This window comes from Chrysemys picta, chromosome 20 (assembly GCF_011386835.1).
Source record: "Chrysemys picta bellii isolate R12L10 chromosome 20, ASM1138683v2, whole genome shotgun sequence".
Lineage (NCBI taxonomy): Eukaryota > Metazoa > Chordata > Testudines > Emydidae > Chrysemys > Chrysemys picta.
Window position 1 is genome coordinate 2,363,792 of NC_088810.1, and position 25,892 is coordinate 2,389,683.

Genomic DNA, 25,892 nt, shown 5'->3' on the forward strand with positions numbered 1-25,892 from the left:
CACCTGGGATGATCCTGACCCCGTGACACCGGCCGCCTGGTCGCGTGCATAGAACGCCTCGCAGATTTCCTGGGGACAGCTATCCAGGGCCGGCTCTACCATTTTTGCCACCCCAAGCAAAAAAAAAAAAATAATGCCGCCCGGACTGTGCCGCCCCAAGAATGGTGCCTGGAGCTGGCCCTGCAGCTACCCCAGAGAAGGGGCCAACCTGGGCAAACCTGGCACCCCTACTCTCCCCAGTGCCAGGGTCCCCCATCGTCACGCTCCACCGGCACCACCTCCCAGTGGAGGGCCGTCCTCGGCCCCTCCAATCCGGCGAGAAAGCAACTGCCACAAACCCAGCACCTGTCCCCCCAACCCGCTGCAGGTGCCGGGCGTCACCCCAGCCCATGGGGCCAGCACCCAAAGCCTGAATCAAACCCAGGGCAGTGCACTGAGCCGCCCACGGGCGTGTGATGAACACCGCATCCAGCCCTTACATTCCTGGGGGGCCTCCGTGTTGACATTCCAAGGCCTCCAATTAAAATCCTTCCTGCTTCCCATTTTGGGCTGGGTGACGCTAATTGCAACATCGCCCTCGCCTCTGTGGATAATTGCCAACCTCCAGCCAGAAAGTTTCCTGCATTAGAGACCCCTGGCTCACAGCACAGTCTGGCTCCATCCCCGGCAGCATGAAGACACCTCTCCTCTTCTGCCTCTTCTCGGCCCTGCTGGACACAGGTGAGAACGGCGTTTCGGGGGTCTTGGAACCCCTGCCCGGCGCTGACACAAAAAGACCCACCCTGGAATAGTTGCTCTCGAGGGAAGCAGCTCTCCTTCCCGGGGTGAAATATGCCTCAGTGCTGAGATCTTGCCCCTAGGCTGGGGGGCTGCTCGCCACCTGTCCCGTCTGGGGGAAATTCTCCCCACCGATCTTCTCTGGGGAGAGGGGGACCTCCAGCTCCCACTGAGCTCTAGGAGAGGTAAAGATTTCTCCCCCTTTCTCAGCTACATCACTCGGTTTTGCAATAGAGGGAGGGACGACACTGGAACAAAACCAAGAAATTCAGGGCCAGATCCCAGCTGAGGTCAATGGGCCGTAGCTCCACTGGAGTCAATGGGACTGGAGAGAGTGGAGTGAGGGCTGTGCACAGATGAATCGTGTTGCCTTTCCTTCCACAGGGACCTGTGTTTCGTGCGAGGTTTGCTTCAGCACAAATGACAGCTGTACGGGCGGTGTGCAAGTCTGCAGTGAGCGAATGGATTCCTGTGGGATCATTAAAACAGAAACCGTAGCAGGTGGGTGCCGGATACCTTGAACCAGCCCTGAACAGTCTGGAGTCAGCCATCCTTCATTCCCTTCCCAGTACCAGGAGGTGGGCAGGTCTAGTGGATTAGAGCAGGGGGCTGGGAGCCAGGACTCCTGCGTTCCATCCCTGGCTCCGGGAAGGGAGTGGGGTCTGGTGAGTTTGAGTAGTAGGGGCTGGGAGCCAGGACTCCTGGGTTCCATCTTTGGTTCTGGGAAAGGGAGAGAGATCTAGAGGGTTAGGTTGAGGGGGTGGAAGCAGCAGTGGGTATCAGCACTCCTGATTCTATACTGACCTTGGATGAATCATTCCTCCCGTATGCCGTGCCTCAGTTTCCCCATCTTGATCATGATCATGCATGTGAAGAGTTGTGATGGGGAGGTGGAGACAGCAACACCAGCGAATGAAGCCTCATCTCCTCTTCCTCCCATGCAGGCAAGATTAAGAGTCCTACCTTTATCAAGGCCTGCATGTCCTCCAAGCAGTGTGGCCTCAGTCCTCTTTACATGACTTTTGGGAACGGGATATCCATGAGCACGAACATCGCCTGCTGTGTGGGGCAGGCCTGTAAAACAGCCTCCGTTACCGGTACCCAGCTCCGTCTCTGTCTCCCTGCTCCTTCTCCCTCCAGCTCTTCCCCTTCCTCATGTCCTCTCCTCCTCCTCCTGACCCCTGCAGGAGTCTCTGTGGGAGAATGGAAAAAGGATTATGCAAGAATCCATTGGGGTGCCCCATGAAATAACACTCAGCCCCGGGAGTAGTCCTCCCGCCCTGCAGGGGGCACCCCATTGAATAACACTCAGCCCTGGGAGTAGTCCTCCCACCCTGCAGGGGGCGCCCCATGAAATAACAATCAGCCCCGGGAGTAGTCCTCCTGCCCTGCAGGGGGCGCCCCATGAAATAACAATCAGCCCCGGGAGTAGTCCTCCTGCCCTGCAGGGGGCGCCCCATTGAACAACACTCAGGTGGAGTTTAGTGGGCGGGGCTTTAGGGTCCTGCCAGGTGTGAACCCAGCTGGCCCCACCCAGGGCGGGGTCCAGGGATCCCTGCTGCAAACCTCTCCCCTGCCCCTGCTGCCCCCAGTGACCCCAGAGCTACAGCTCCCCCTGCAGGGGGCACCCAGGGCTGAGCTGTGCAGCCCCCAGCTGCTCTCCCTGCCCCGACGCCGCCTGGGGCTCGTCCCCGAGCTGACTGCTTTTGCTCCACTTCTTCCCAGTGCCCCCGGCTGACACCACCCTGAACGGCCTGCGCTGCCCAGCCTGCTACTCGGTGTTTACCCATCACTGCAGCGAAGAGATCATCGACTGCACAGGAGCCCAGACCCAGTGCATCCACATCAGCGGCACCGTGAAAAGCGGTAATGGCCATTTGGCTGTTTCTCTGTTCAGGTTTCCCCATCCAGGAGCGAGCCACGCACACCGGCAATCCCCTGCGGCGGGGAAGAATTGGGTAGAGTCTCAGCACACCTGGATTTTCTCCCTGTGATTTCTCCTCACTGTGCCTCTGTTTCCCCTACGCACCCATTGGGGTTTTATTTTAGAATTCATGAGGGTTTGGAGACAGGTGACAAGGAAGGTCTGGAAAAAACTGTGGAAAGAAGGGGAACCAACTGGGGCTATTTTTCCTTGGGAATAAGAGAGGCGACATGCTAGAACATATGAAATTATGATTGTGATAGAGAAGCAGAGAGCTGAACAAATAAGGGAGATAGCTAGATAGATAGATATTTAGTTCTATGCCAACATCAAAAAATAGGAAGAAAATAGTTGTTTCGGGTCCAATCGAAAATTAATTTTTTTTTGGCACTTCCAACAAGTTTCATTTGGGGTCAAACGAAACATCTGGTTTTGATTTTGAGGGGTTGTTAATGTTGTTCTTTGTTTTTTAAAACAAATGTTGGCAGGACAAGTTGTTTTGAACCAAAAGAGTGAAAAGTTTCTATTTTTTTTCCAGAGTTTTTTTTTATGGGGTTTCTTCCAACTGAAACAATTCTGTAACTTTGAATTCGCAAAATGTTTTCAAGTGGTCAAATCTGCATTTTTCACTGGAAAAAAAGTTTCAGCTGAAAAATGTCACTGAGCACTAGAGCGGGGAGATCGAGAACTTCTGAACGCCTGCTGTCACAGGATAGGACATATGCGAATGTTCAATGAAATTGAAAAGGGACAAGTTCATTATGATAAAGGAAACGCATTTTCCAGTCAATACACCGTTAGTCCGTGGAACTCCCCACCACAAGAAATGTACGTGGTCAAGAGTGGAACAAGATTCAAAAAGGGATTGTATGCTTATCGGAGTGATCATAATAAATGATTGTAAAAATGTTGGCAGGGATATTGAACCTCCTCTTTCAGGTCTTAAGGTGATCTCTAGCTATTAGCAATCAGGACGAGATCTAGAGTAGGAGGAGATTATCCCATCTATTGGGCGGTTTTGATCCCTTTCTCTGCAGAATCTAGTGCTGGCCACTGATGGACATGGGATACTGTCCTATGCACAGCACCCTGCACAATGGGCCCCCACACTGCCGTGGTGTCTCTAGAGCCGACTGTTCTACAAATCAAAAGTAATACAGAAAAAGTGATGGCACAAACACACCATCCCTGGGACTGCTGCAGAAATCCCCCAGCTGGTTTGACCTGGCGGTCCCAGAGATATTTCATTCTTACTGGTGGTAGAATGGTATAATGCCCCAACTGAGATCGGGACCTTTTTGATCCGGATGGTTGCACAGATCCCTTGGCTGAGATGTGGATCCCTGCTGTGCAAGGTGCTGCATGCCCCCACCTGGCTGAAATTGGGAGTCCCAACATGCCAGGTCTGTACAGACCCCTTGCCTGAGAGCTTCTTAAGGATCCCACTCTGCCACCATCGGTGAGCTACACCATTGCCAGGTGAATGGTGGGACTAACACAGGCCTGCTCCAAAGTTCATTAGGGATCAGAGCCCTACATGACTTGCCCAGAGGTCCACAGAGTGAGACTATATCAGAGCAGAGGATCGGAGACTGTTGGGAGTGGGTCTAGATGGGCAGCAGGGAATGGCGCAGAGGAGGAGGGGGAGGGTGTTGTATAGGGTGAGAGCCGTAAGAGGCCAGAGGTCCCTAGACACTGACCCCGCTGTTTTGCCCCCCCCACAGGTGGGACAACCGTGCACACCACCATGAAAGGCTGCGCCACCGAATCTGACTGCACCAATATACAAAAGTTCGAAGGGACCTTTGCAGAGTTCAATATGGATTACAGCAAGGCCGAATGCAGACCAGCCTTCCGTGCGACCAGCATGGCTCCAGAACCAGCCAGACTTGTCCTCCCAGGCCTCGTTACCGTCCTGCTGGCGAACGTCCTCTCGTGATCCCCATGCCCACGTCCCAGCCATGTGGCCCTATATAACCACACCGCAGGTGGCAGGCGGGCGCACCCCTGCTAAAGGCTCCCACGCTCAGCTCAGATTCACTTCCCCTTTAGTGGCATTAACGGAATAAAACAGACAAGAGAAAATTGTTGTGTGTGTCTGTCTGTAATCATGAATCTCAGATACTGTGTTTCTGTCTGTATGTCATTGTGAGTGTTGGTCTCTGGGTGTATGCAAACATGAGTCTCAGATTGTGTGTGTCTGTGTGTGATCATGAGTGTTGGACTGTGTGTGTGCATCTCTGTGTGATAGCAAATCTTACGTGTGTGTAATCATGTCTTGGACTGTGTGTGTGGTGTGTATAATTCTGAGTCCTGGATTGTCTGTGTAACCGTGAGTTTTGGATCATGTGTCTGTGTGTGAGATAGTGAGTGTGTGCGTGTGCGGGTTTGTGTCTGGGATTACGTGTATGTGTTTGTGATGATTGGGCTGATTTCCCCAAGTTTAATTCTAGCGGGGGTCGTGGGGGTATCAGAAACCCAGTTCTGTAACTGTTTAGATCTAGGATGACTCCCAACAGTGGAATCAGGAGAGCACACACACACACACACACTAACTAACTATAGGGACACAGCCATCGCCCATACCACACCGCCCCTCCTACAGGCCCTAGAGTCTGTTGGAAAATGGGGTTTGTTTATTGGGGGGGGGGGTATTTCTTAGAATATTCCAATTTTTTGTCATAAAACTGAAAAATATTCAGCTGAAAAACCCGATTTTTTTTTTAACGTAAATATTTTTTGTAGCAGGATCCACCAACCAGGGCTGGAGATCCTAAAGGGTTAAAGCAGCTCCCCCCGCCCCCATGCCGGGGGATGCCAGGGCAGCTCTGCTTCCTGCACAGAGCAGGTGTTGGAAAGATACCAGGCACCAGGATTGAACCTTGGACTTCGGGGGGGACAAATGCAGGAGAGTTTAACATTGGAATTAAAGGAGACACATCTGTAGCTGTGTGTGTGGCAACACAGCTCCCTAAACCACTTTACAGGATCCAACCACTAGAGGGAGTGACAGACACACACTGGTATGGATCTGGATTACATCGGTGCTACAGTTAACCATCCCACCGAGAGGGTGGGGGGAGAGCGCGAGAGCCCTCTAGGATCAACAGAGACCCACCCGCCATGGATAATGTGGATGACCCCTTAACCCTGTGGAGCTGCCCCTTTAAAACCTTAGATTTAAAGAGGATAAATGATAAGTTTTTTTCTGTTGAGATGGCATTAACCTGCGGAACTCCCTGCCATTGGAAACCGCCAGAGCCAGGATTCAGACATGATTGGCCATTTGGACAGACAATGAGATGATCCACAGCCTCATTAGAGAGATGGGTGTAAAAGGGACACAGGCCTGCCTGTTTCTGAGCCCATCAATCTCTGACTGAGGAGGTAGGAAAGAGCCCTCCCCCATGGCCCAGAATATTCCATCAGTGACCACTAGGGGGCATCATGCACCATCCCATGGAGCAGTTGGGCCTGGCTTCCCATCAGAGCTGGGACTGGACTAATGTCTTCCACTCACTTGCTCTGCTCTGGGATTACCCAGAAGCGGGGCAGGTATGTAAAATATAGACAGATCCCAGCTGGGGTCAATGGGCCATAGCTCCATTGGCATCAATGGGGCCAGATCCCAGCTGGGGTCAATTGGCCGTAGCTCCATTGGAGTCAATGAATCAGATGGGTGTCTCTGGCGGGGGGGGGGGGGGGGGGAGAGAGAGAGAATGATAGATTGTAGGGTGTATATGTAATGGAGAGATAGAGGGGTCTGTTTTGGGATAGATAGATAGATAGATAAGATTGGATTAGATAGCCATTCATTGGGCCTGGGTCTCCAATCTCTTCTACTGTAGTAAACTGGATCAGACCAATGGTCCATCTAGCCCAGTATCCTGTCTTCCGACAGTTATTGAGTGATCCATCCCCTGTCGTCCTGTCCCAGCTTCTGGTGGCCAGAGGCTGAGGGACATCCAGATCCTGGGATTGCATCCCTGAGCATCTTGGCTAATAGCCATTGATGGACCTATCCTCCAGGAACTTATCCAATTCCTTCTTTGAACCAGTTATACTTTTGGCCTTCACAACATCCCCTGGCAAGGAGTTCCACAGGTTGACTGTGCATTGTGTGAAGAAATACTTCCTTTTGTTTGTTTTAAACCTGCTGCCTGTTAATTTCATCAGGTGATGACTGGTTCTTGTGTTATGTGAAGGGGTAAATAACACCTCCTTATTTACTTCCTCTGTGCCTTTCAGGGTTTTATAGACTTCTATTGTATTCCCCCAGTTGTCTCTCTTCCAAGATGAATTGTCTCAATCGTTTTAATCTCTCCTCATATGGAAGCTGTTCATCTGCCATTTTCTCATCCAGTCACCCAGTTTTGTGAGACAGAGACAACCTGGCAACCCTATCCAGTGCCCTTCCCCTCCCTTAACCATAGAGACCCTGACTAGAGTACCCCTCACTGCAGTGACCCCCCCTCCTGACCATAGAGACCTCGCCTAGAGTGTCCCACATACTGCAGTTAAAAATTACTTAGACAAGTTAGATGTCTTCAAGTCACCAAGGCCTGATGAAATGTGTCCTAGAATACTCAAGGAGCTGACTGAGGAGATATCTGAGCCGTTAGCAATTATCTTAGCAAAGTCATGGAAGACACGAGAGATTCCAGAAGACTGGAAAAGGGCAAATATAGTGCCCATCTATAAAAAAGGAAATAAGGACAACCTGGGGAATTACAGACCAGTCAGCTTAACGTGTGTACCTGGAAAGATAATTGAGCAAATAATTAAGCAATCAATTTGCAAACATCTAGAAGATAATAGGGTGATAAGTAACAGCCAGCATGGATTTGTCAAGGACAAATTGTGTCAAACCAACCTGGTAGCTTTCTTTGACAGGGTAACAAGCCTTGTGAATGGGGGGAAGCGGTTGACATGGTCCATGTTGCCATTAGTAAAGTTTTTGATACTATCTCCCATGACCTTCTCATAAACAAACCAGTGAAATACAACCTACATGGAGCTACTATAAGGTGGATGAAAAACCGGTTGGAAAATCATTCCCAGAGAATAGTTATCACTGATTCACGGTCAGGCTGGAAGGACATAACAAGTGGGGTTCTGCAGGGATCAGTTCTGGATACGTTTCTATTCAAAATCTTAATCAATGATTTAGATAATGGCATAGAGAGTACACTTAAAAAGTTTGTGGATGATACCAAGCAGGGAGGGGTTTCCAAGTGCTTGGGAGGATAGGATGAAAATTCAAAATGATCTGGACAAAGTGGAGAAATGGTCTGAAGTAAATAGGATGAAATTCAATAAGGACAAATGCAAAGTATTTGACTTAGGGTACGTCTATACTTACCTCCGGGTCCGACGGTAAGCAATCAATCTTCTGGGATCGATTTATCGCGTCTTGTCTAGACGCGATAAATCGATCCCGGATCGAGCCCGGTACTCCTGCTCCGCGAGAGGAGTATGCGGAGTTGACGGGGGAGCCTGCCGGTAAGTTCGAACTAAGGTACTTCGACTTCAGCTACGTTATTCACGTAGCTGAAGTTGCATATCTTAGTTCGAAGTGGGGGGTTAGTGTGGACCAGGCCTTAGGAAGGAACAATCAGTTGCACACATACAAACTGGGAAATGACTGCCTAGGAAGGAGAACTGCAGAAAGGGAACTGGGGGTCATAGTGGATCACAAGCTGAATATGAGTGAACAGTGCTGCTGCAAAAAAACTGAACATCATTCTGTGCTGTATTAGCAGGAGTGTTATAAGCAAGACGCACTGATTAGGCCTGAACTGGAGTATTGTGTCCAGTTCTGGATGTCACATTTCAGGAAAGATGTGGACAAATTGGAGAAAATCCAGAGAAGAGGGGGGAAAAAAAGATGAAAGGTCTAGAAAACATGACCTTTGAGGGACTATTGAAACATGATAACCGTTTTCAAGTACATAAAAGCTTGTTACAAGGAAGAGGGAGAAGAATCGTTCTTCTTAACCGCCAAGGACAGGACAAGAAGCAATGGGCTTAAATTGCAGCAAGGGAGGTTTAGGTTGCTACATCAAGTAGCAGTTTTTTACAACAGCAGGTTCTTACAATCTATACACATCAATAACTGCTACAGATAGCACATTCCTACGGGGAGCAATTTCACACACTATAGTAAAAGAAACTGCTACCGGTGGGCATTTGCTACATCAGGTAGCAGTTTTATACAGTAGCAGTTTCTTACAATCCTACCTATCCATAACTGCTACCAGTAACACATTCCTACGGGGAGCAGTTTTAATACACTACACACTGGGGGACTATCGCTGGTCAGGAGGATGGTGCGTTTGGTGACAGGCGACAAACTCCGGGTGTGCGGGCCTGATCCTCCACTCCCCTGAAAGCCCTGAGCGAGCTGAACTTAGCTCCGGGCTCTAGATTGTTGCCTAATTTACTTTCACTTTCCATGTTCCTCAGAGCTCAGCGAGGCCGAGAGACACAGGAAGGGAGGAAGATGGAGGAACACGCGGGGATTATTCTGCTCCTCTGAGTTCATCGAGGAGGTCGGAGGGTCTGGTGCACTTGGGGTGGAAGGTAAGAGACTCTTCTCTCGTCTGGCTCTCATTTGCTGCTGCTCCTGCCGCTGCCTTTTGCCTGTAACTACAAGAGACATTTCAAAGGGCAGCTGCAAAATGAACAATAAAATGACTAACACGTTTATTTGAGCATCAGCTTTTGTGGGCTACAGCCCACTTCATCGGATGCCCACGGAAGCTTATGAGCAAATAAATGTGTTAGTCTCTAAGGTGCCACAAGGACTCCTGTTCTTTTTGCAGATACAGACTAACACGGCTGCTACTCTGAAATAAAATGACTGCTGAGTCATATGACCGTAGCATGACCAGACGTCCCGATTTTATAGGGACAGTCCCAATTTATTGGGTCTTTTTCTTATATAGGCTCCTATTGCATCCCCCCCACCCCCCGTCCTGATTTTTCACATTTGCTGTCTGGTCACCCTATATGACCGGCAATCATAGAATCACAGGGCTGGAAGGGACCTCGCTAGGTCGTCTCGTCCATCCCCTGTACTGAGGCAGGATGAAGTATTATCTAGACCATCTCTGATAGGGATTTGTCCAACGTGCTCTTAAAAATCTCCAGTGACGGAGATGCCGCAACCTCCCTAGGAAATTTGTTTCAGTGCCTAACCACCCAGACAGGAAGTTTTTCCTGATGTCTAACCAAAATCTCCCTTGCTGCAATTTAAGCCCATTGCTTCTTGTCCTGTCCTCGGTGATTAAGGAGAGCAATTTATCACCCTGCTATTTATAACACCCTTTGATTTACTTGAAACCTGATATCAGGTCCCCCCGCCCCTTCGTCTTCTCTTCTCCAGACTAAACAAACCTGTTTTTTTTTTCAATCTTTCTTCATACATCATGTTTTCTAGACCTTTCATCATGTTTGCTCCCCTCCTCTGGACTTCCTCCAATTTGTCCACCCCTTTCCCCAGGTGTGGTGTCCAGAACTGGACTCAGTACTCCAGCCGAGGCCTTATCAGCGCTGAATAGAGTGCAATGCGCAACCCAAACGGGTTTTGTTTAAAGCATCGCATAGACTATAATAGAGAATTATTTTCCCTCTCTGAACTTTTATAGCGTGGTTAAAAAAACCCTGCGGAAATGATGTGGGGGTGTGATTTCATTCACACTGAAGACCTATTGCACTGCTGTGACAGTGAACAAGGGGCTTAAAGTGGAAACACATGTTTTTTTCACCGATGTTAAAGCCCTGTTACACTGCCAGAGAGTTTTAAAGGGGCCTTAGTGTAAATGAAAACCAGGCTCTGAGTTTCTATTTGATTCTAGAGCGGTGAGTGTAATTTCTATAGACCCCCGTTAAGGGTTAGGTGTAAATTGGCACAACCACATTAATTCCAGTGGAGCTACGGCCCATTGACCCCAGCTGGGATCTGGCCCCTTCTGACTGCAGTGGAGCTACGGCCCATTGACCCTGGCTGGGATCTGGCCCCTTTTGCATGCAAATGCTACTTACCCCAGCTTAAAACTGTTCATCCTGATTCTCATCCACACTAAATCCCCTTTACAAACCTCTGGCTGACTGCAAGACCTCGGCGAAGGAGCCAGGACGTGACTGAGAATCAGGCCCGGTTAAGCGGCCTTCAGCGGAGTGACTCCCGGTTTGCGCTGGGGTGAGTGGGGCTGCAGGGAACCCGGGGCTGCAGGGCCCGTGTGAATGTTGTTCCCAGGGGCTGGTGTCTGGAATGCAGCTAATCGGAGCATTTTCTCTCCTTCTCTTGCAGATTTGAAATGGTCAGAGTCAGGATGGGAACGAGCCCTGGCTGGTCGCTGCGGTTGGTGGCTCTGTGGACTCTCTATGGTAGGTACTGCCTGTTCCTGCTTTGCTCTCCTGCTTCTATTGAGTGATCTGGTGTCACTTTAATTGTCCATTTCCCTCCTGGGTTTGCCCCATGTGCCCCCCCCCCTTTTTTTTTAGCTGGTCCCAGTCTGTCCCAGTGGCGCCGTTTCAGATTTTGGGGGTGGGGGCAACTTTAATCGTGATTCCAAGGGGCTATATAGGTACCTGAAAACTCTAGTTTTTTTCAGATAATAACTTGGGAATCAGCTGACAGGAGCTCTGTGTCTAATTTCTATAGAAAGAAAGAAAACGAAATACACCAATGAAAGCCATGTTTTACGTTTATATGTAAGCGTAGAACAATCAGGAGATAACACAGCAAGGTGTTCCCCACCCCAAGCCTGGTGGTATCAGTTCTGGAGCGTTAGCGCAGATCTCAGAAACACACGCTTGATACTTTGCACACCGTCTTTCATAGAGATGAATACCAATAAATAAAATCTACTTCAAATCAGCCCACTTTCTCTCGCGGACACGCTCTGTGTTCCTACCATTATCGCCTCTATTTTAGCCAATTGTTTTTCACTCCACTAAAAATGTAGTTACTTCATTTTAACATTACGATTAAGGGTTTTTTCCTAATTATTTTGACATTTATGTTTACCATTTACAATCATAGAATCGTAGAACTGGAAGGGACCTCACGAGGTCATGTAGTCCAGTCTCCTGCACTCATGGAAGGACTAAGTATTATCTAGACCTTCCCTGACAGGTGTTTGTCCAACCTGCTCTTAAAAATCCCCCATGATGGAGATTCCACAACCTCCCTGGGCAATTTATTCCAGTGCTTAACCACCCTGACAGTTAGGAAAATTTTTAACCTAAACCGCCCTTGCTGCAATTTAAGCCCCTTGCTTCTTGTCCTGTTCTCAGAGGTTAACATGAACAATTTTTCTCCCTCCTCCTTGTAACAACTTTTTATGGACTTGAAAACTATTATCCTGTCCCCTCTCAGTCTTCTCTTCTCCAGACTAAACAAACGCAGTTCTTTCAACCTTCCCTCATCGGTCATGTTTCTAGACCTTTACTCATTTCTGTTGCTCTTCTCTGGACTTTCTCCAGTTTGTCCACATCTTTCCTGAAACGTGTTGCCCAGAACTGGACACAAGACTCCAGCTTACACCTAACCACAAGACTCCAGAAGTCTAAGCACGGAGTAGAGCGGAAGAATTATTTCTCGTGTCGTGCTTACAACACTCCTGCTAATACATCCCAGAATGATGTTCGCTTTTTTTGCAACAGAATTACACTGTGGATTTATATTTAGCTTGTGATCCACTGTGACCCCCAGATTCCTTTCTGCAATACTCGTTCCTAGGCAGTCATACGTGACTCACTAACATTTGACTCCAATATTACTCTTAGTATCAGCTTGGAACCACGTTTATTTTTGTACAAATTTTAAGTTATTTTACAGATATATTTAAAAATACAATTTGAAAATAAGTGACCTTCATCTGCGCAGTGTCTAATTATCATAGAATATCAGGGTTGGAAGGGACCTCAGGAGGTCTCTAGTCCAACCCCTGCTCAAAGTAGGACCAATCCCCAGACAGATTTTTGCCCCAGATCCCTAAATGGCCCCCTCGAGAATTGAACTCACAATGCTGGGTTTAGCAGGCCAATGCTCAAACCACTGAGCTCTCCCTCCCTGTTTTGGTTATTATTTTTTTTTAAACTGGCACTGCTAAGGTGAGTACGAGCTAATTTTACATACTAGAAGGATACTATTATTTGATTGTACCACTTTAAATAATGACTGACAAAGCACAGTACGGTAATAATGGTAATTACTCCAACCAGGACAGGTCAGGTATTTTAGAACTCACTACTGAAAGAATTAAATACAAGCATAGGAGAGAAATAAAATTATGAAATGCAGAGACCAGCCAAAAAACTCAAATAACAGTGGAGTAATCCTTAAACTTTGAAAGAATAAAATTGCAGCGCGTATACGTGCATTGCGCATTTCGACAGGAAGTACCAAGACATAACAACAGCAACAACATTAATAATACAAGTGTGTGTATGAGTGTGTGTGTGTGGAGGGGGGGGCAGTGTGTGAGAGCCCGTGAGTGTGCCTGAGTGGGTGTGTCAGCGCGCTGTCTCTTTAAGCCCAGCACCCAGGAGCCTGAATGATTGTTCAATACAGCAGCAGCTGCAGCCCCCACTCCTGAGCCAGGGGCACCAGCCCAGACAGGTGCCCTGCCCCCGCCCCGGCTCAGCGGAGACCCACGTGGGCACGGCCACCTCTGGCATCGGGCGAGTTCACCCAGCGCCGCGCCAGCCACTGAACTCCTTCCCAAAGAAGGGGAGACTCTGCTGCAGCGGGAGATGGGAGGCCAGAGAGCGGCTGGTAGCTGCTGGCAGGATGCCCAGCTCTAGGAGGGGTAGCTACAAGTGGGCTAAGGCAAATGTTGGGGTGGCTTTACCCCCTGCAAATCCCATCCCCCAGTGCTGCCCCATATGTTAGCTACATATGTGCTTTTCCACTGATACAGTTATATCAGTACAACCCCTAGAGCATAAGCTATTTCTACACTTGTGAACTAGGGGTCTGATTCCCCACATGAAAGGCTCCCCCACCAACCTTTGCTTCCCTTTAAGGAGTCGCTGGAGCACAGCCATCCATCACAGCTCACTATGGCGAGGACATCACACTGGACTGCACCTTCCACCACATACCGGGGGTAAAACTCCATCGACTGAACATCACCTGGAAGATGCAAAGAGCCGAGGGAGCAGCTCTCCTGGTTCACAGCTACTATCTGCAGAGGGACCTGTGGCAGGGACAGGACAAGGTTTACCGGGACCGGACGCAGCTGTACCGAGAGGGAATCCACAAAGGAAATGCGTCCCTGCGACTCAGGGCTGTGCGCTTCCAGGACGAGGGCTCCTACCTCTGCTACGTCGCCTCTGAGCTGGGAACCTCGTCCCAGAAGATTTCACTGACTGTGATAAGTAGGTTTCTTCTGCCTGTGTCCCTGTCCGAGCGTCTGAGACACAGTCACTCGCTGTGTACAATGTGATCGCCCAGCAGAGCCAGGTCTGGCTAAAGCGCCACAATCCCCCAGTGCAGACACCGGCCACGTCTGCGCCAGCAGCGCTTTGCCTTGACTTTCAGCCACCGTGTAGTGTTATGTTTTTCCACATAGGTTTAGCCCACACAAGCACAGCGCTTGCCTTTGTCCTCTGCTAGTGGCTGTATCACCTACAGAGATAATAGCCTAAGAGTAGTAATAGCTGTTGGAGGTGTTCTTTTAGCTCATGTGATAGATGCACGTACCTTTAGTTCTAAGGGTCATGGGTTCAAATCCCACTGACAGCCCAAGTGGAGGGCTGGTGATGGTCTAGGCCAGGGGTTGGCAACCTTTCAGAAGTGCTGTGCCAAGTCTTCATTTATTCACTCTAATTTCAGGTTTCTCATGCCAGTGATACGTTTTAATGTTTTTAGACGGTCTCTTTCTATAAGTCTATAATATAGAACTAAACTATTGTTGTATGTAAAGTCAATAAGGTTTTTAAAATCTTTAAGAAGCGTCATTTAAAATTCAATTAAAATGCAGAGCCCCCTGGACCAGGGGCCAGGACCCGGGCAGTGTGAGTGCCACTGAAAATCAGCTCACGTGTCACCTTTGGCACACGTGCCATAGGTTGCCTACCCCTGTTCTAGACCTTTCTGTGGATGTGAATTTTGCGAAGTAATATAGTCTTCTCGGTAACTTGGAAGGTCTGTGTGTGTTGTTCTGTGTGTGTCATATAAGTGTGGTGGGTTGGGAGTGTTGTGAAGGTTGTGTGTGTTGTGGGTGTGCTGGGTGTCTGTCGTGTTGTGTGCATGTTATGAGTGTGGCATGTTTGTATGTGTAAAAGGGGGAATGTGACAAAAAGTTGCCTCTGGAGCTGGGGTAAATAATTCTGAGCCTTGTTTCTCATTAAGGGGAGAGTGAAATGAAGTCTCCTATCGTAGCTCAGCGGGGGCAGGACGTCACCCTGAGCTGCCCCTTTGAATTCGGATTAAACGGCCAGCCGTTGAACATCACCTGGAAGAAGGAAGAAGCCGAGGGGCCGGATCTCCTGGTTCACAGTTATTATAACGGGATGGACACGTTGCAGAGACAAGATGTCGCTTACAAGGGCAGAACACAGCTCCACCCGGAGAGATTCCCGCAGGGAAATGCGTCCCTGACGTTACGGAGAGTTCGCAGCCAGGATGAGGGATTCTACATCTGCCATGTCAAGCCGGAACTGGGGCGGTTTTCTGTGCGGATGCAAGTTACAGTGGAAGGTACGGGACAGTGTATAGTACAAGCCCCGAGGGGTTTTCCTACACTTGAGAAAAACGCTTGAGATTTGCTACCTGGATGTGACCGTAACCTTTTCCCAGCCTCGGCAGGTTCTACCTCCATAGCTCTGGTCCAGGGTGTCCCTGCTTCCCCCTAGGGTCAGTATGAGCCACACGTGCATTGCTGGCTTCTGACCCCACCACAGCCACACAAGGAAGAGGCCTTGCGGATACCTCAACGAAAGCTGCTGCTTAATGTGCAGCGACAGGGGAAAACGAAGCAGACGTTAGACTGCACAAGGGCTGGGAAGGGAAGGGCTGAGAATGTGCCAATAGCTTCCATGAGAGTTTTTATTTTGTTTTCTGTTTGTCTTTTACAGGCTCTGTGAGTGACCGGCCATCACTAGATGCGTACTATGCCATGTTTTCAGTTCCGTTATTAATTATAGCGTTTATTATCATTAACAAGCACCGTCGTTTCCTGCTGCGCAAATTAAAGAGTTTTCAGTTTTGGTCCCAACGGAAACAGCAGGAGGGCGGAGACCAGCCTCTCAAACCGGTTGACAGCCAATGAATCAGAAAAGCCAAACACACTCCTGCCACCACCTTGAAGAGGTCAGTGAGGCAGTCAAGAATGAAAGTCTCAGAGTTGCCGTAGTCGGAGAGACGGGATCTGGAAAGTCGTCTTTTATCAATGCCACCCGGGGTCTGAAAGAACACGATACAGGAGCTGCTGAGACTGGGGTGGCAGGAGAAATGATGGTGGAGCCCAAGGCTTATTCACATCCCGGACACCCCAACGTAACGCTATGGGACCTGCCAGGGATCGGGACAATGAATTGTCCCTCAGACACTTTCTTTAAGCAGCATCACTTCAGACAGTGCGACTTGGTCATCGTCATCTCCTGTGGGCGCTTCACAAACACCGACGCCAGACTTGTGGAGGAGATTCGAATGCTGGGGAAGACGTTTTACTTTGTCCGTTCCAAAGTGGACTCAGACGTGAAGTCTGCACAGAGGAGAAATGTCCATGAGGAGAGCGCCCTGCAGACAATTAGAGAGGAGTGTATAACGCACCTGGGAGGAGAAACAGACGTTTTCCTTATATCCAGCTGGGACCCTGACAAGTTTCGTTTCCCCCGCCTGCAGCAAACGTTAGCCAAGGAATTCCGCCGTCACAGGGCGCGTGGTTTGCAGCCGGCTCTCTCAAAGAGTTCTTTGCCCATTTTGCACAAGATAAAAAAGTGTCATTGTAGGAGGCAGAGCAGATATGGGGACAAAATCTACCCAGGTAGCTCCAATTTACACCACCAGAGAATTTGGCCCATGTCCTACTTTTGTGTCCCTCTGCCAGCAAAACCAGGTGCCTACGATTTATTAGGGGTCCCACTGGCCAGGAAGTCACAGTTCTTTCCCCGCTCCCCTGGTGTCCTGGGGGACGGTTGGTGCCAACGGTTGTGATGGTTTGGGGAGCTGTCTCTGGACCTTCTGAATTCTGGGTGATGCATGAAATTGTATCACCCGGTCGTAGAAAGCCGGATCCACCTCTGCCGACAGTGCACGCAGCAGGTACACGCCGGGAAGTTACTTGACACTCAGCCATGGCACTTGGACCACAATTGCTCTGCTAAAGAGCTGCAGCCTATGGGGGAAAGCAACAGTTTTATCTTCCCTGCCCAGAGAGAAGGGAGAAAATACACAGCAAATAAATAAATAAATAAATAAATAAATAAAAGGCCGACGGCACCTGGTCATGGCGCCCGGGTTAATTGACGTGGGCGTGTGCTGCGGGGCTAAGAACAGCCAAGGGGACCTGCCCGCTTGAGCCAAAGGGCCGAGACCCTCCCCAATCCCTGGGTTTCACAGCACGAGCCCAACTCAATTGACCCAAGCTCTGAGACTCGCTGCTGGGAGGGTTTTGTTTGCTATGGAGACGGACCCTCGACCTGTTCTTTGCTTAGGGGTCCTATGGGCCGGGCTCCCAGACCTGGGGTTAGAGCTCCTATGGGTAGGCCACTCAGGCAGCTTGATTCCCTAATTCTATTGGTTGTTTATACAGCAGCCAGGAGGTGGTGTTCAACCACCGCCACATATTCCATGTTGCTTTCAGGTTTCCCAGACCTATTTGTACCAAGTCCACAGTAGTGTCTGCCTGTTTGTGAATGAGACTATCTTGCAGTTGTGACAAGGAACTTAACTTATTCTTAATTACCCCCAGGTCTACAGTATTCATAATCCCTGCTCCAAAACCAACTCCTCCTAATATGGTGTCTATACATCTCGTTTTGCTTGGCCATTGGAGTGTGGATGTGTTTTTATCCTGGCCATTACAATAGAAAGGGAGTAGGGTGAACATTTGGGTTCCAATTTAGACACATTCAACTGAGTCCATTCCATACCAATTTTTATTTTTACTAATAGTGGATTTAACAAGACTTTTACTGGATCACTTTGAGTCACAAACAATTTGTTTTGAAATTTAACTGGGGTACCTCTTTCGAATGCATAATCTCTAGTCCAGGTTCTGGTGCATGTGTTCGGGAACCATAGGTTATTATGGGATATGGTCCAATACCCCGTAGTAAATCGAACCTGTGGTGTTTATAAGGTGAACCTTAAGTCCCACTTCCCCTTCCCAGGCATACACGTTGGTATTTCCTGAGGGTTTTAAGAGTTGGCTGGTGTTTTTTTCATACCTTTCCATGAGGATCACCGGATCACGGGTAGGAATCCATGACTGGTTGGCAGGGAGTGAATTATTCCTTAAATATTGGCTTATAAGGAGGGCTGCAACTTCTTCCATGATCGCTCTAATTATCTGGGCACTAAAAGTTCCCAGAAACAGGTAAAACCAGACCTTACACTGGAGTCTCATTTCTGGGGATTAAAATGGTGGTGGTTAAGCAGCGCCCCGTGCTCAGGTTCTGGGATGTCCTTTTCTGCAAAGAATTCAAACATTATTATTTATGTAAACAGTTTAATTTGTGAAACATGGACCCATTTCAGGTTTTTTTTAGTACAGTCGGGTATACCAATGGGCTAAGGCAGTCCACTATGGAGTAAGGGCCTATCCATTTTGATTCCAGTCAGTGACCCCTTTTTCCCATATTAAGGTACATGGCTTGGTCCTCTGTTTCCCACAAGGCTGCCTTTGTGGGCCTTTGTTTTTGAATTTTGTTGTTCATGTGTTCGATGGCCGGATTAACCCTCTACTGACAGGTGGTTTTATTTTCTTGTAACTTTGAGCCATTGAAAATAATCATGCTGGGTTATATTAGAGCTCTCTTCTTCACCCTGTACCAGGTACCTAGGATCAATCTCTAGGCGCATTGGATGTCCAAACAGAATTTGAAAGGGTCGAATTTTTGTCCTTAGTCTATTACTGCTGTGGATGGCAGCCAACATCAGAGGCAGTTTATCCAGCCCGTCTTTCCCCGTGTGATTTACTACCCTCCAGAGCGTTTCCTTAATAGTGCGGTTCATGCGCTCTCCTTGGCCTGAGGCTGGTACGGTATGTGGAGTTTTTGTTTAATTCCCAAGGCTTGTATCAGTGTGGTAAAGATTTCTACTACAAAGGTTCCCCCATTGTCAGAATCTATTATTTCGGGGGTGCCACTACTTCATTAAAGAACTTTTTGGCACTACCCTGGTGCTATCTTTCGTGGGAAATGCCTCCACCCATCCTGAAAAGGAATCGATTATCACCACTAAATACTGGAATCCTTCCTTCCTCCTTGGCAATTTATCAATAACATCAATTTAACCCTGTGCCACGGCCCGAGCCTTCGCTGGTGCATCATGCGTTGCCAGTGCGGAGGACGAGCCTTGTCCTGAGTGCACCGCACATAGTGTCGCATCCATGTTTTAACATCATCTTCCATACACTCCCATTCTGCTACTTGCTTTAGCCTTCTTAAAGTCCTTTCCACTCCTTCATGCATCAACTGATGGGCTACGTTAAACAACTCCTGTCTTTTGGTTTTCCCTGGAACTCGGTCTGTAGCGCCATCTGTTGGCTCAGATGTGTCAGCACAGACGTTCCTTTTCTGACTTCTAGTTACAACCGCTATGTCGTGCTGTCGGGCTATTATATCGACCCGGTTATTCCAAGTGGTCTCCATACCCGTTCCTTTACTGTATGCCTTTACATGTCGCACCTTTAACTGGTTAGGGTTCTTTGTTAGCCATATTTCCATTCCTCTGAATATGCAACATCCTTTACATCTACTACTTTCCACCCATTCCTATACCAATCAGGTTGTGACAGGTTTGGTCACCGAGACCCCCCTTGGGACGGTCACCTGACGTGCTGAAGTTACCTCTGAGCCCGTTTTGATCCACTCAGCTCAGGGGCTTCTCAGTTAACAGGGACTCTCCCAGCACCCAGTGTTCAGCCTTTCTGGGAAATTTGCAATTTGTACAGTTCTAGCTTCTTCTGAGCTTTACTCTCACTCCGTTTGCTTACTTTTCTGTCCCTATTTCCCTTACCCGAAATAAGCAAACAGAAAATCACAAACCAGTAACCACTTTGTCTGTTCTCCAGCCACCACACTTCAAACTCACTTAAAATCAATACCAGTGTCTCAAAGCAATCAGCTGTGCACAGACCCTGCTCGACTACGCCACTGTGAAAGGTTCGGTCACAGACCCCCTTGGGACTGTCACCTGATGTGCTGAAGTTACCTCTGAGCCCATTTTCCCTGCCAGCTTGGGACTCCAGAACCCTGCCTTGTTGAGCCAGACACCTAGCCTGCTGCAACCGGACCGGACCGCCCGACTTGCACCGCTGGGTGGTACTTTCAAAAAGAACTTAGTGTCCCAAAAAGCAAAGAGGAAGACTGCACAGAATACAATTGTGTTCAAAGTTGTTAGTGATACCAACTTCCCACTGCTCCTGGAAAAGCAACAGGTAATCGGTACGTAATCATTGCAAATCAGACCTCGCACAGCAAACTCTTCACAGCTCAGGAATTAATCTGGTGTAGCTGCATCACCTGCTCAGGCAGTTTTCTGCTATAAACGTACATCGGTACAACTACAAATCCACCCCCCTGAGCGATGCCCTGGAGTTACTCCACATTTACACAAACCGATGGATGGTTCACAAAGAACGATTTTCAAAATGTTGTAAGCTGGCCAAATCAAAAGCAGATTTCAGCTGGACACATCTGGCTGGATTTCCGAATTTCCGCTTTATACTTCCACCTTTGACCTGATCTGTTTCAAACAAAACAAAAACAAACACACAAAGCAATTTACAATAACTGAAGAGTATATTTTTTCACTATCTTTGCTGTCGGGAAATAAAGATTCACCCTCAGGTAACAGCCAGAGCTCTGTGCCTGTTGATTATAGACAACGCAGTGAAGAGGGGATTGAGGGAAAAGGGTAAGAAATGAAGTGTCAGACACTGAGCAATTCCTTAGCCAAGTGGGATGAAAAGAATTCCAGTCCCCTCTGCTTGTAGAAGCAAAAAGGACAATATGGGACTCACACACACTGATCTAAACCCCTTAAATCAATCGAAAAGTGTCTGGGTGGAGCTCACAGAAATTAGACTTGTTTCAATAGATTCCGTTGTACTTTCAGTTTCCGTATTACTTCATCGCAGATTTACAGGAAGAAAGAGAGAGAGAGAGAGATGGCTGAAAAACAAAAGGATTACCTTGTTTCTTTAACTTCCCCAAGATTGTCCCAGGAATGGCAGCACTCAGGAATGGAAGGTAAGAGATTTTCTGCTCCAGGGTGGGTTGGTGAAATTGATTCTCGGTGTCCTTTTAGCAGCTTCTTTGTGTCTCAGTTGAAGGGACAAATGATTGGAAATGATTGCTATGAAGGCCTCACTGAAAATAGCTTTTAGATACCCCGTGTTTACCATTCCACACTCAACTCCACCCTGATAACCCAGCCAAAGACCGCTCCAGGGGCTTTTCGTTAGAGCTGGGCAAAACTGTTTGGCCAAAACATTGTTTTGTGTGTGTGGAAAAAATGCAGGTTTGGTGACACTGAAATGTTTTGTGAATTTCAGTTGCTTTTGCCAAATTATGCGTTGGGGGGGGGAGGGGCAGCCTAATTGCAGGAAAAAACAGACATGACATTTTGTAAATGAAAGTTTCAAAGTGTCTTTTTGTGTCACAATTTCCTCCGATTTCTTTAATTCCACAGTGATTAAACAAATGGTAGAACTCAAACGTAACGTTTCCTTTGTCCCAAACCAAAACAAAAATGTAACTTGTTAATTAGCTGACAGTTTTTAAAAGTTCTGTTTTTGGATCAACCCCAAATGCTTTTTATTCAAAATTACCAACAAACTGCGAAATCCATTCTTTCCCCAGCTCTAGATGCATAGAGTCATAGGATTGGCAGAGAGCTCAAGAGGTTTTCTAGTCCAGTCCCCGGCACTCATGACAGGACAAAGTATTATTTAGACCCGAGGCCCCAGGTTGGGGGAGGAAGGGGGTCATGCGGGTCAAGTGTCCCCCAGCAGCTGGCCTGGGTGGGGAGCGGACCAGAGCCGGAGAGACGGGGCAGGGCCAGAGCCTCTTCCATCTTCTGGGACGCTGCTTGCTGCCCGCCCCCTCCCCAGGCGCGTCACTAAAATTTGTTGTTTATGTAGCTTTGTTTTCAAAATCCTAAAGGGGCCAATTCAAGGTGCTGCATGCACCTGCCATAAGTTACAAAACCAGAAATAAAATGAACCAGCTCGCTAACCCGGGGGTGGGGCTATTTTTGCCCCTTCCCCACTGCCCCATCTCCTCCCCACCCCACCCCCTTCATCCCCACTGCCTCTTTCCCCAGCCCCCGCTTCCCCCACCCCCTTCTCCTCCCCACCCCACCCCCTTCCTTCCCCACTGCCTCTTCCCCCCTAGCCCCAGCCTGCCCCTGCCCTTCCCCCCCATAGGCACTCACTGTTGTACAGAAAACAGGAGGCTCCCAGCACACAGCCGGGGAGCACAACCAGCACTAGGACCCAGAAAGTGGCATCCTCTGAGCAGCCCCTCCTTTTTTCAGACGGGCAGCTCTGTGCTTGCAGAAAGGGGGGAGGCTCCGTGTGCCCCCCATGCCTCGCCCCTGTTTGGGGGCACTGCCCCCCAAGCTAAGCCCCTGGGCGTTCTCAGCTGCAGGGGATCTGTTTTCATTCCCCCAGGAGTACCCTCCCCAGAACTCTCACTGCCCCCCACAGACCCTCCAGAGACCCACTGCCCCGCGCCCTTCCTGCCCCCCAGCCACACTCTCCGGGGGGCCGGCGGGAAGTGCCTATGTTCATGCATGGGCTGATCCCGCAGCACTGCTGGGGCCGGGCAAGGATCCCTCTGGCCCCTCGGAAGTGGCACAACCGGCCAGGACAGAGCGGGAGCTCGGCCTGCCCCCCTCCGGACCCACATGCCTGGAGGGGCCCAGCAGGGCCGTCCCTAGACATTGTGGTGCCCTATGCAGCTCTCCCATGGTGGGGGATTGGCTCCAGGCCTCCGTAGGGAGGGGGGAGGGGCTGCGCCCAAGGTCTGTGGGGGCCAGAAGCAGGCTTGGGGGGCTGGGGGGAAACTGCCTCCCAGCACAAGCCGGTGGAGGCTCGCGCCCCCTCACCCCCAGCCCTGCCCCGTCTCCAGCCTTTCCCTGCCCTGCCCCCATTCCAACCCCTTCCCCAAAGTCTCCGCCACAACTCCACCCCCTCCCTGCCCCTATTAGACTCCTTCCCCAAATCCCCGCCCCAGCCCCGCCTCTTCCCCTAGTGTGCCGAGTTCCCCCTTCTCCCCCCTCCCTCCCAGCTGGGCGAAACAGCTGTTTCAAGGCACAAGTGCTGGGACCTAGGGGGAAAAAGCGGGCACATGGCGTGCTCAGGGGAAGAGGCGGAGGGGAGCTGGGCGGGGGATGGGGAGGCTCCAGCCCCGGAGCCCCCACAGAGTCGGCGCCGATAACTCAGTGGGTACGTCTACACTGCAATAAAACATCTGCAGCTGGTCCGTGTCCCCCGAGGGGCCCAGAGCCGGGTTCCTGCCCAAGCCCAGAGGTCTGCACTGTAATTTTATTGCTCCTCATCCCAAGCCCCCGGAGCCCGAGTCAGCTGACACGGGCCACCCACAGGTGTCTTATTGCCGTGTAGATGAACCCAGTGTGTCTATTTCCCCATTCGGCTTGTCCAACGGGCAGACAAACCAACAGAGAAATGCCATCAAGTTGCATGTAGGACCTCACTTTGCTTGGCCAAAATATAATAGTCCTAATAATACAATAATTAAGGGGCAGCTCCCCAGCTGGGGTCAATGGGCCGTAGCTCCATTGGAGTCAATGGGGCCAGATCCCAGCTGGGGTCAATGGGCCGTAGTTCCACGGGGGAGACTGGGGACAGATTCCCAGCTGGGGTCAATGGGCCGTAGTTCCACTGGGGAGACTGGGGACAGATTCCCAGCTGGGATAAAACAGCCGTAGCTCCAGGATCTGGGCCTAGGTCTTGAGGACGTATGGTAGATATAACGGCAGGGTCATACAGGAGATTCATTCCATTTATTTTTAATAACTGAAATATTTGTTCTCCTTTTCAAAGGCAGGCAGCTGAGGTCGATTGAGCAGCTCCCAGGAAGGCTCAGTAAATGTCCATTGACCCAGTCGTGGTTGGGAATAAATCTCCCACTATGAGCGAAGAAGAATTCAAAGCTGCTGTCCAAGGAGGAAACCTTAAAGAAGCAGCTTCGATAGCGCAGCGGATGATGAAGTCACCCGGATTATTCAACATTGCCGTCGTCGGAGAGTCGGGCTCTGGAAAGTCATCGTTTATCAATGCCTTCCTGGGCTTAGCTGATGATGATATAGGCGCCGCTGAGGTCGGGATGCTGGAAACAACAGAGTGGCCAACCCTATATTCACATCCTGAATACCCTAATGTTTTCTTATGGGACTTTCCAGGAATCAGAATGCCAATTTTTCAGTTAATTGAACACAAGATGACTGATACATACGTCTCAGGATATGATTTTTTCCTTATTGTCACTGTTACACGCTTCAGAGATATCCATGCCAACCTTGTACAGAAGATCCAGGAGAACGCGAAGAAGTTTTATTTTGTGCACTCCAAAGTGGACGAAGACTTGGGGGCTGAAAAGAGAAAAATAAACTTTAGTGAGGCGAGAACCCTGCAGCAGATCAGAGAGGACTGCCAAGCCCATCTACAAAGAGCAGGAGTGAATGACCCTCAGGTTTTTCTTGTCTCCAGCTGGGAATCTGACAAGCATGATTTTCCCCTCCTGAAGGAAACACTGGATAAAGAACTCCGCCATGCTATGTTACAAAACCTGCTGGATACCTCATGCAGGACCCTGCAAGAGAAGAAAACAGACATGCAGAAGACCACATGGAAACCAGCTACCTTGTCGGGCAGTCCTGGTGCTATTCCTCTTCCGGGTCTTTCTCTTGTTGCCGACACAGCTGTCTTGGTGGATTGCATGAGAGATTACTGCAAAGATTTTGGCCTGAATTCTGACTCTCTCTCTGCACTCGCTGAGCAGGTTGGGAAGCGGGAGGAAGATCTGAAGGCCGTGATAAGGTCTCCACTGGCCACAGAAATAACAACTGACCTTGTACTGAAGCTGCTGGAGAAGTGTGCAGGTGAGGGAGTGACGTATCTGACTTACTTTGCCTGGAGTATGCCAGTGGTCGGGTCACTGTTTTCTGCACAGGTTTCTTTTGGCACAACAGTGTTTATGCTGGATAACTTTATAAGCGACCTTGCTGAAGATACCCAAAGAGTCCTGGCAAAGGCTTTGGAGGGAGAAGAGAAAAAGTCAAAACAACATCACCAAGAAATCAATTTGCCTGTAACGCATGAAAAAAAACCAACCAATCCAATCTTAGCTGGAGGCAGGTGTGACACTGGCAGACCAGGTGCCAGCTCATGCCAAGACTCTAGGCCTCAGCCCTGACAAATTCGTAGCTGGAAACCAGTCTGTGTGTGAGGATTGTTAATATAGCTGTTAAGCATACAAAAATGTGTTCAGACGTTAGGAAATACTTGTGAGGTGCTGCCTGCGTGAATCTCACTTTTAATGTCTGTATCCCCTGCTATATACAAGGTAATACTTGAGGGCTCTGTAAAAATGTTTGCTCTGAAACTATAAATCCAGTCAGGAAAGAAACCTCATCAGGTGTGAAATACTGGTTTGCCCGGGAGGGGTTATCTCCTGCCCATCAGGAAGGCTTATTGTTCCAAACAGGCCATTGTGGGACATCACAGACCAGTGATTCTCAACCAGGGGTACTGTGGCGAGCCTGGGACCGCAGCGCCCCTTTGTGGCAGGGGTGGGGTGGGGTTGGGGTGTCAGCGCCTCACCACTCTCCAATCCTTACGTCCGCCTCCCTGCGGGCGGGCGGCTACGGCCTCCTTCCCCCCCATCGGCTCTGCTGAGTGGGGTAGCGCGGCCTAGCGGCCAGAGTCCATACACCCCCTCCTTACGAGCAGGGTAGCGCGGACTAGCGGCCAGAGTCCAT

The 25,892-nt window shown here is 49.5% G+C and overlaps 3 protein-coding genes across 3 annotated transcripts; all 3 read left to right on the plus strand.

Moving 5' to 3' along the window:
* Window positions 1-569: 569 nt before the first annotated feature.
* LOC101937713 (phospholipase A2 inhibitor gamma subunit B-like) lies at window positions 570-4,786 on the plus strand. The gene is made up of 5 exons (XM_005313501.5): window positions 570-720; window positions 1,162-1,278; window positions 1,722-1,874; window positions 2,503-2,643; window positions 4,426-4,786. Exons 1-5 carry the CDS (start codon window positions 672-674, stop codon window positions 4,638-4,640), a joined length of 675 nt encoding a protein of 224 aa, XP_005313558.1. The 5' UTR covers window positions 570-671; the 3' UTR covers window positions 4,641-4,786.
* A 4,274-nt stretch (window positions 4,787-9,060) lies between these two features.
* On the plus strand, window positions 9,061-25,545 carry LOC101937431 (uncharacterized). The gene is made up of 7 exons (XM_065574021.1): window positions 9,061-9,283; window positions 10,143-10,904; window positions 11,016-11,092; window positions 13,739-14,092; window positions 15,069-15,416; window positions 15,794-21,136; window positions 23,956-25,545. Exons 3-6 carry the CDS (start codon window positions 11,023-11,025, stop codon window positions 15,985-15,987), a joined length of 966 nt encoding a protein of 321 aa, XP_065430093.1. The 5' UTR covers window positions 9,061-9,283; window positions 10,143-10,904; window positions 11,016-11,022; the 3' UTR covers window positions 15,988-21,136; window positions 23,956-25,545.
* On the plus strand, window positions 24,002-25,545 carry LOC135972132 (interferon-inducible GTPase 5-like). Its single transcript, XM_065573983.1, has one exon. It carries the CDS (start codon window positions 24,002-24,004, stop codon window positions 25,325-25,327), a length of 1,326 nt encoding a protein of 441 aa, XP_065430055.1. The 3' UTR covers window positions 25,328-25,545.
* Window positions 25,546-25,892: the final 347 nt, after the last annotated feature.

Coding starts and splice junctions, on each gene's coding strand:
- LOC135972132 (XM_065573983.1), top strand. CDS start 24,002: ATGTCCATTGACCCAGTCGTGGTTGGGAATAAATCTCCCACTATGAGC.
- LOC101937431 (XM_065574021.1), top strand. CDS start 11,023: ATGGTCAGAGTCAGGATGGGAACGAGCCCTGGCTGGTCGCTGCGGTTG. Junction 11,093..13,738: donor GGCTCTGTGGACTCTCTATG/GTAGGTACTGCC, acceptor CTTCCCTTTAAG/GAGTCGCTGGAGCACAGCCA. Junction 14,093..15,068: donor GATTTCACTGACTGTGATAA/GTAGGTTTCTTC, acceptor TTTCTCATTAAG/GGGAGAGTGAAATGAAGTCT.
- LOC101937713 (XM_005313501.5), top strand. CDS start 672: ATGAAGACACCTCTCCTCTTCTGCCTCTTCTCGGCCCTGCTGGACACA. Junction 721..1,161: donor CTCGGCCCTGCTGGACACAG/GTGAGAACGGCG, acceptor TTCCTTCCACAG/GGACCTGTGTTTCGTGCGAG. Junction 1,279..1,721: donor TAAAACAGAAACCGTAGCAG/GTGGGTGCCGGA, acceptor CCTCCCATGCAG/GCAAGATTAAGAGTCCTACC.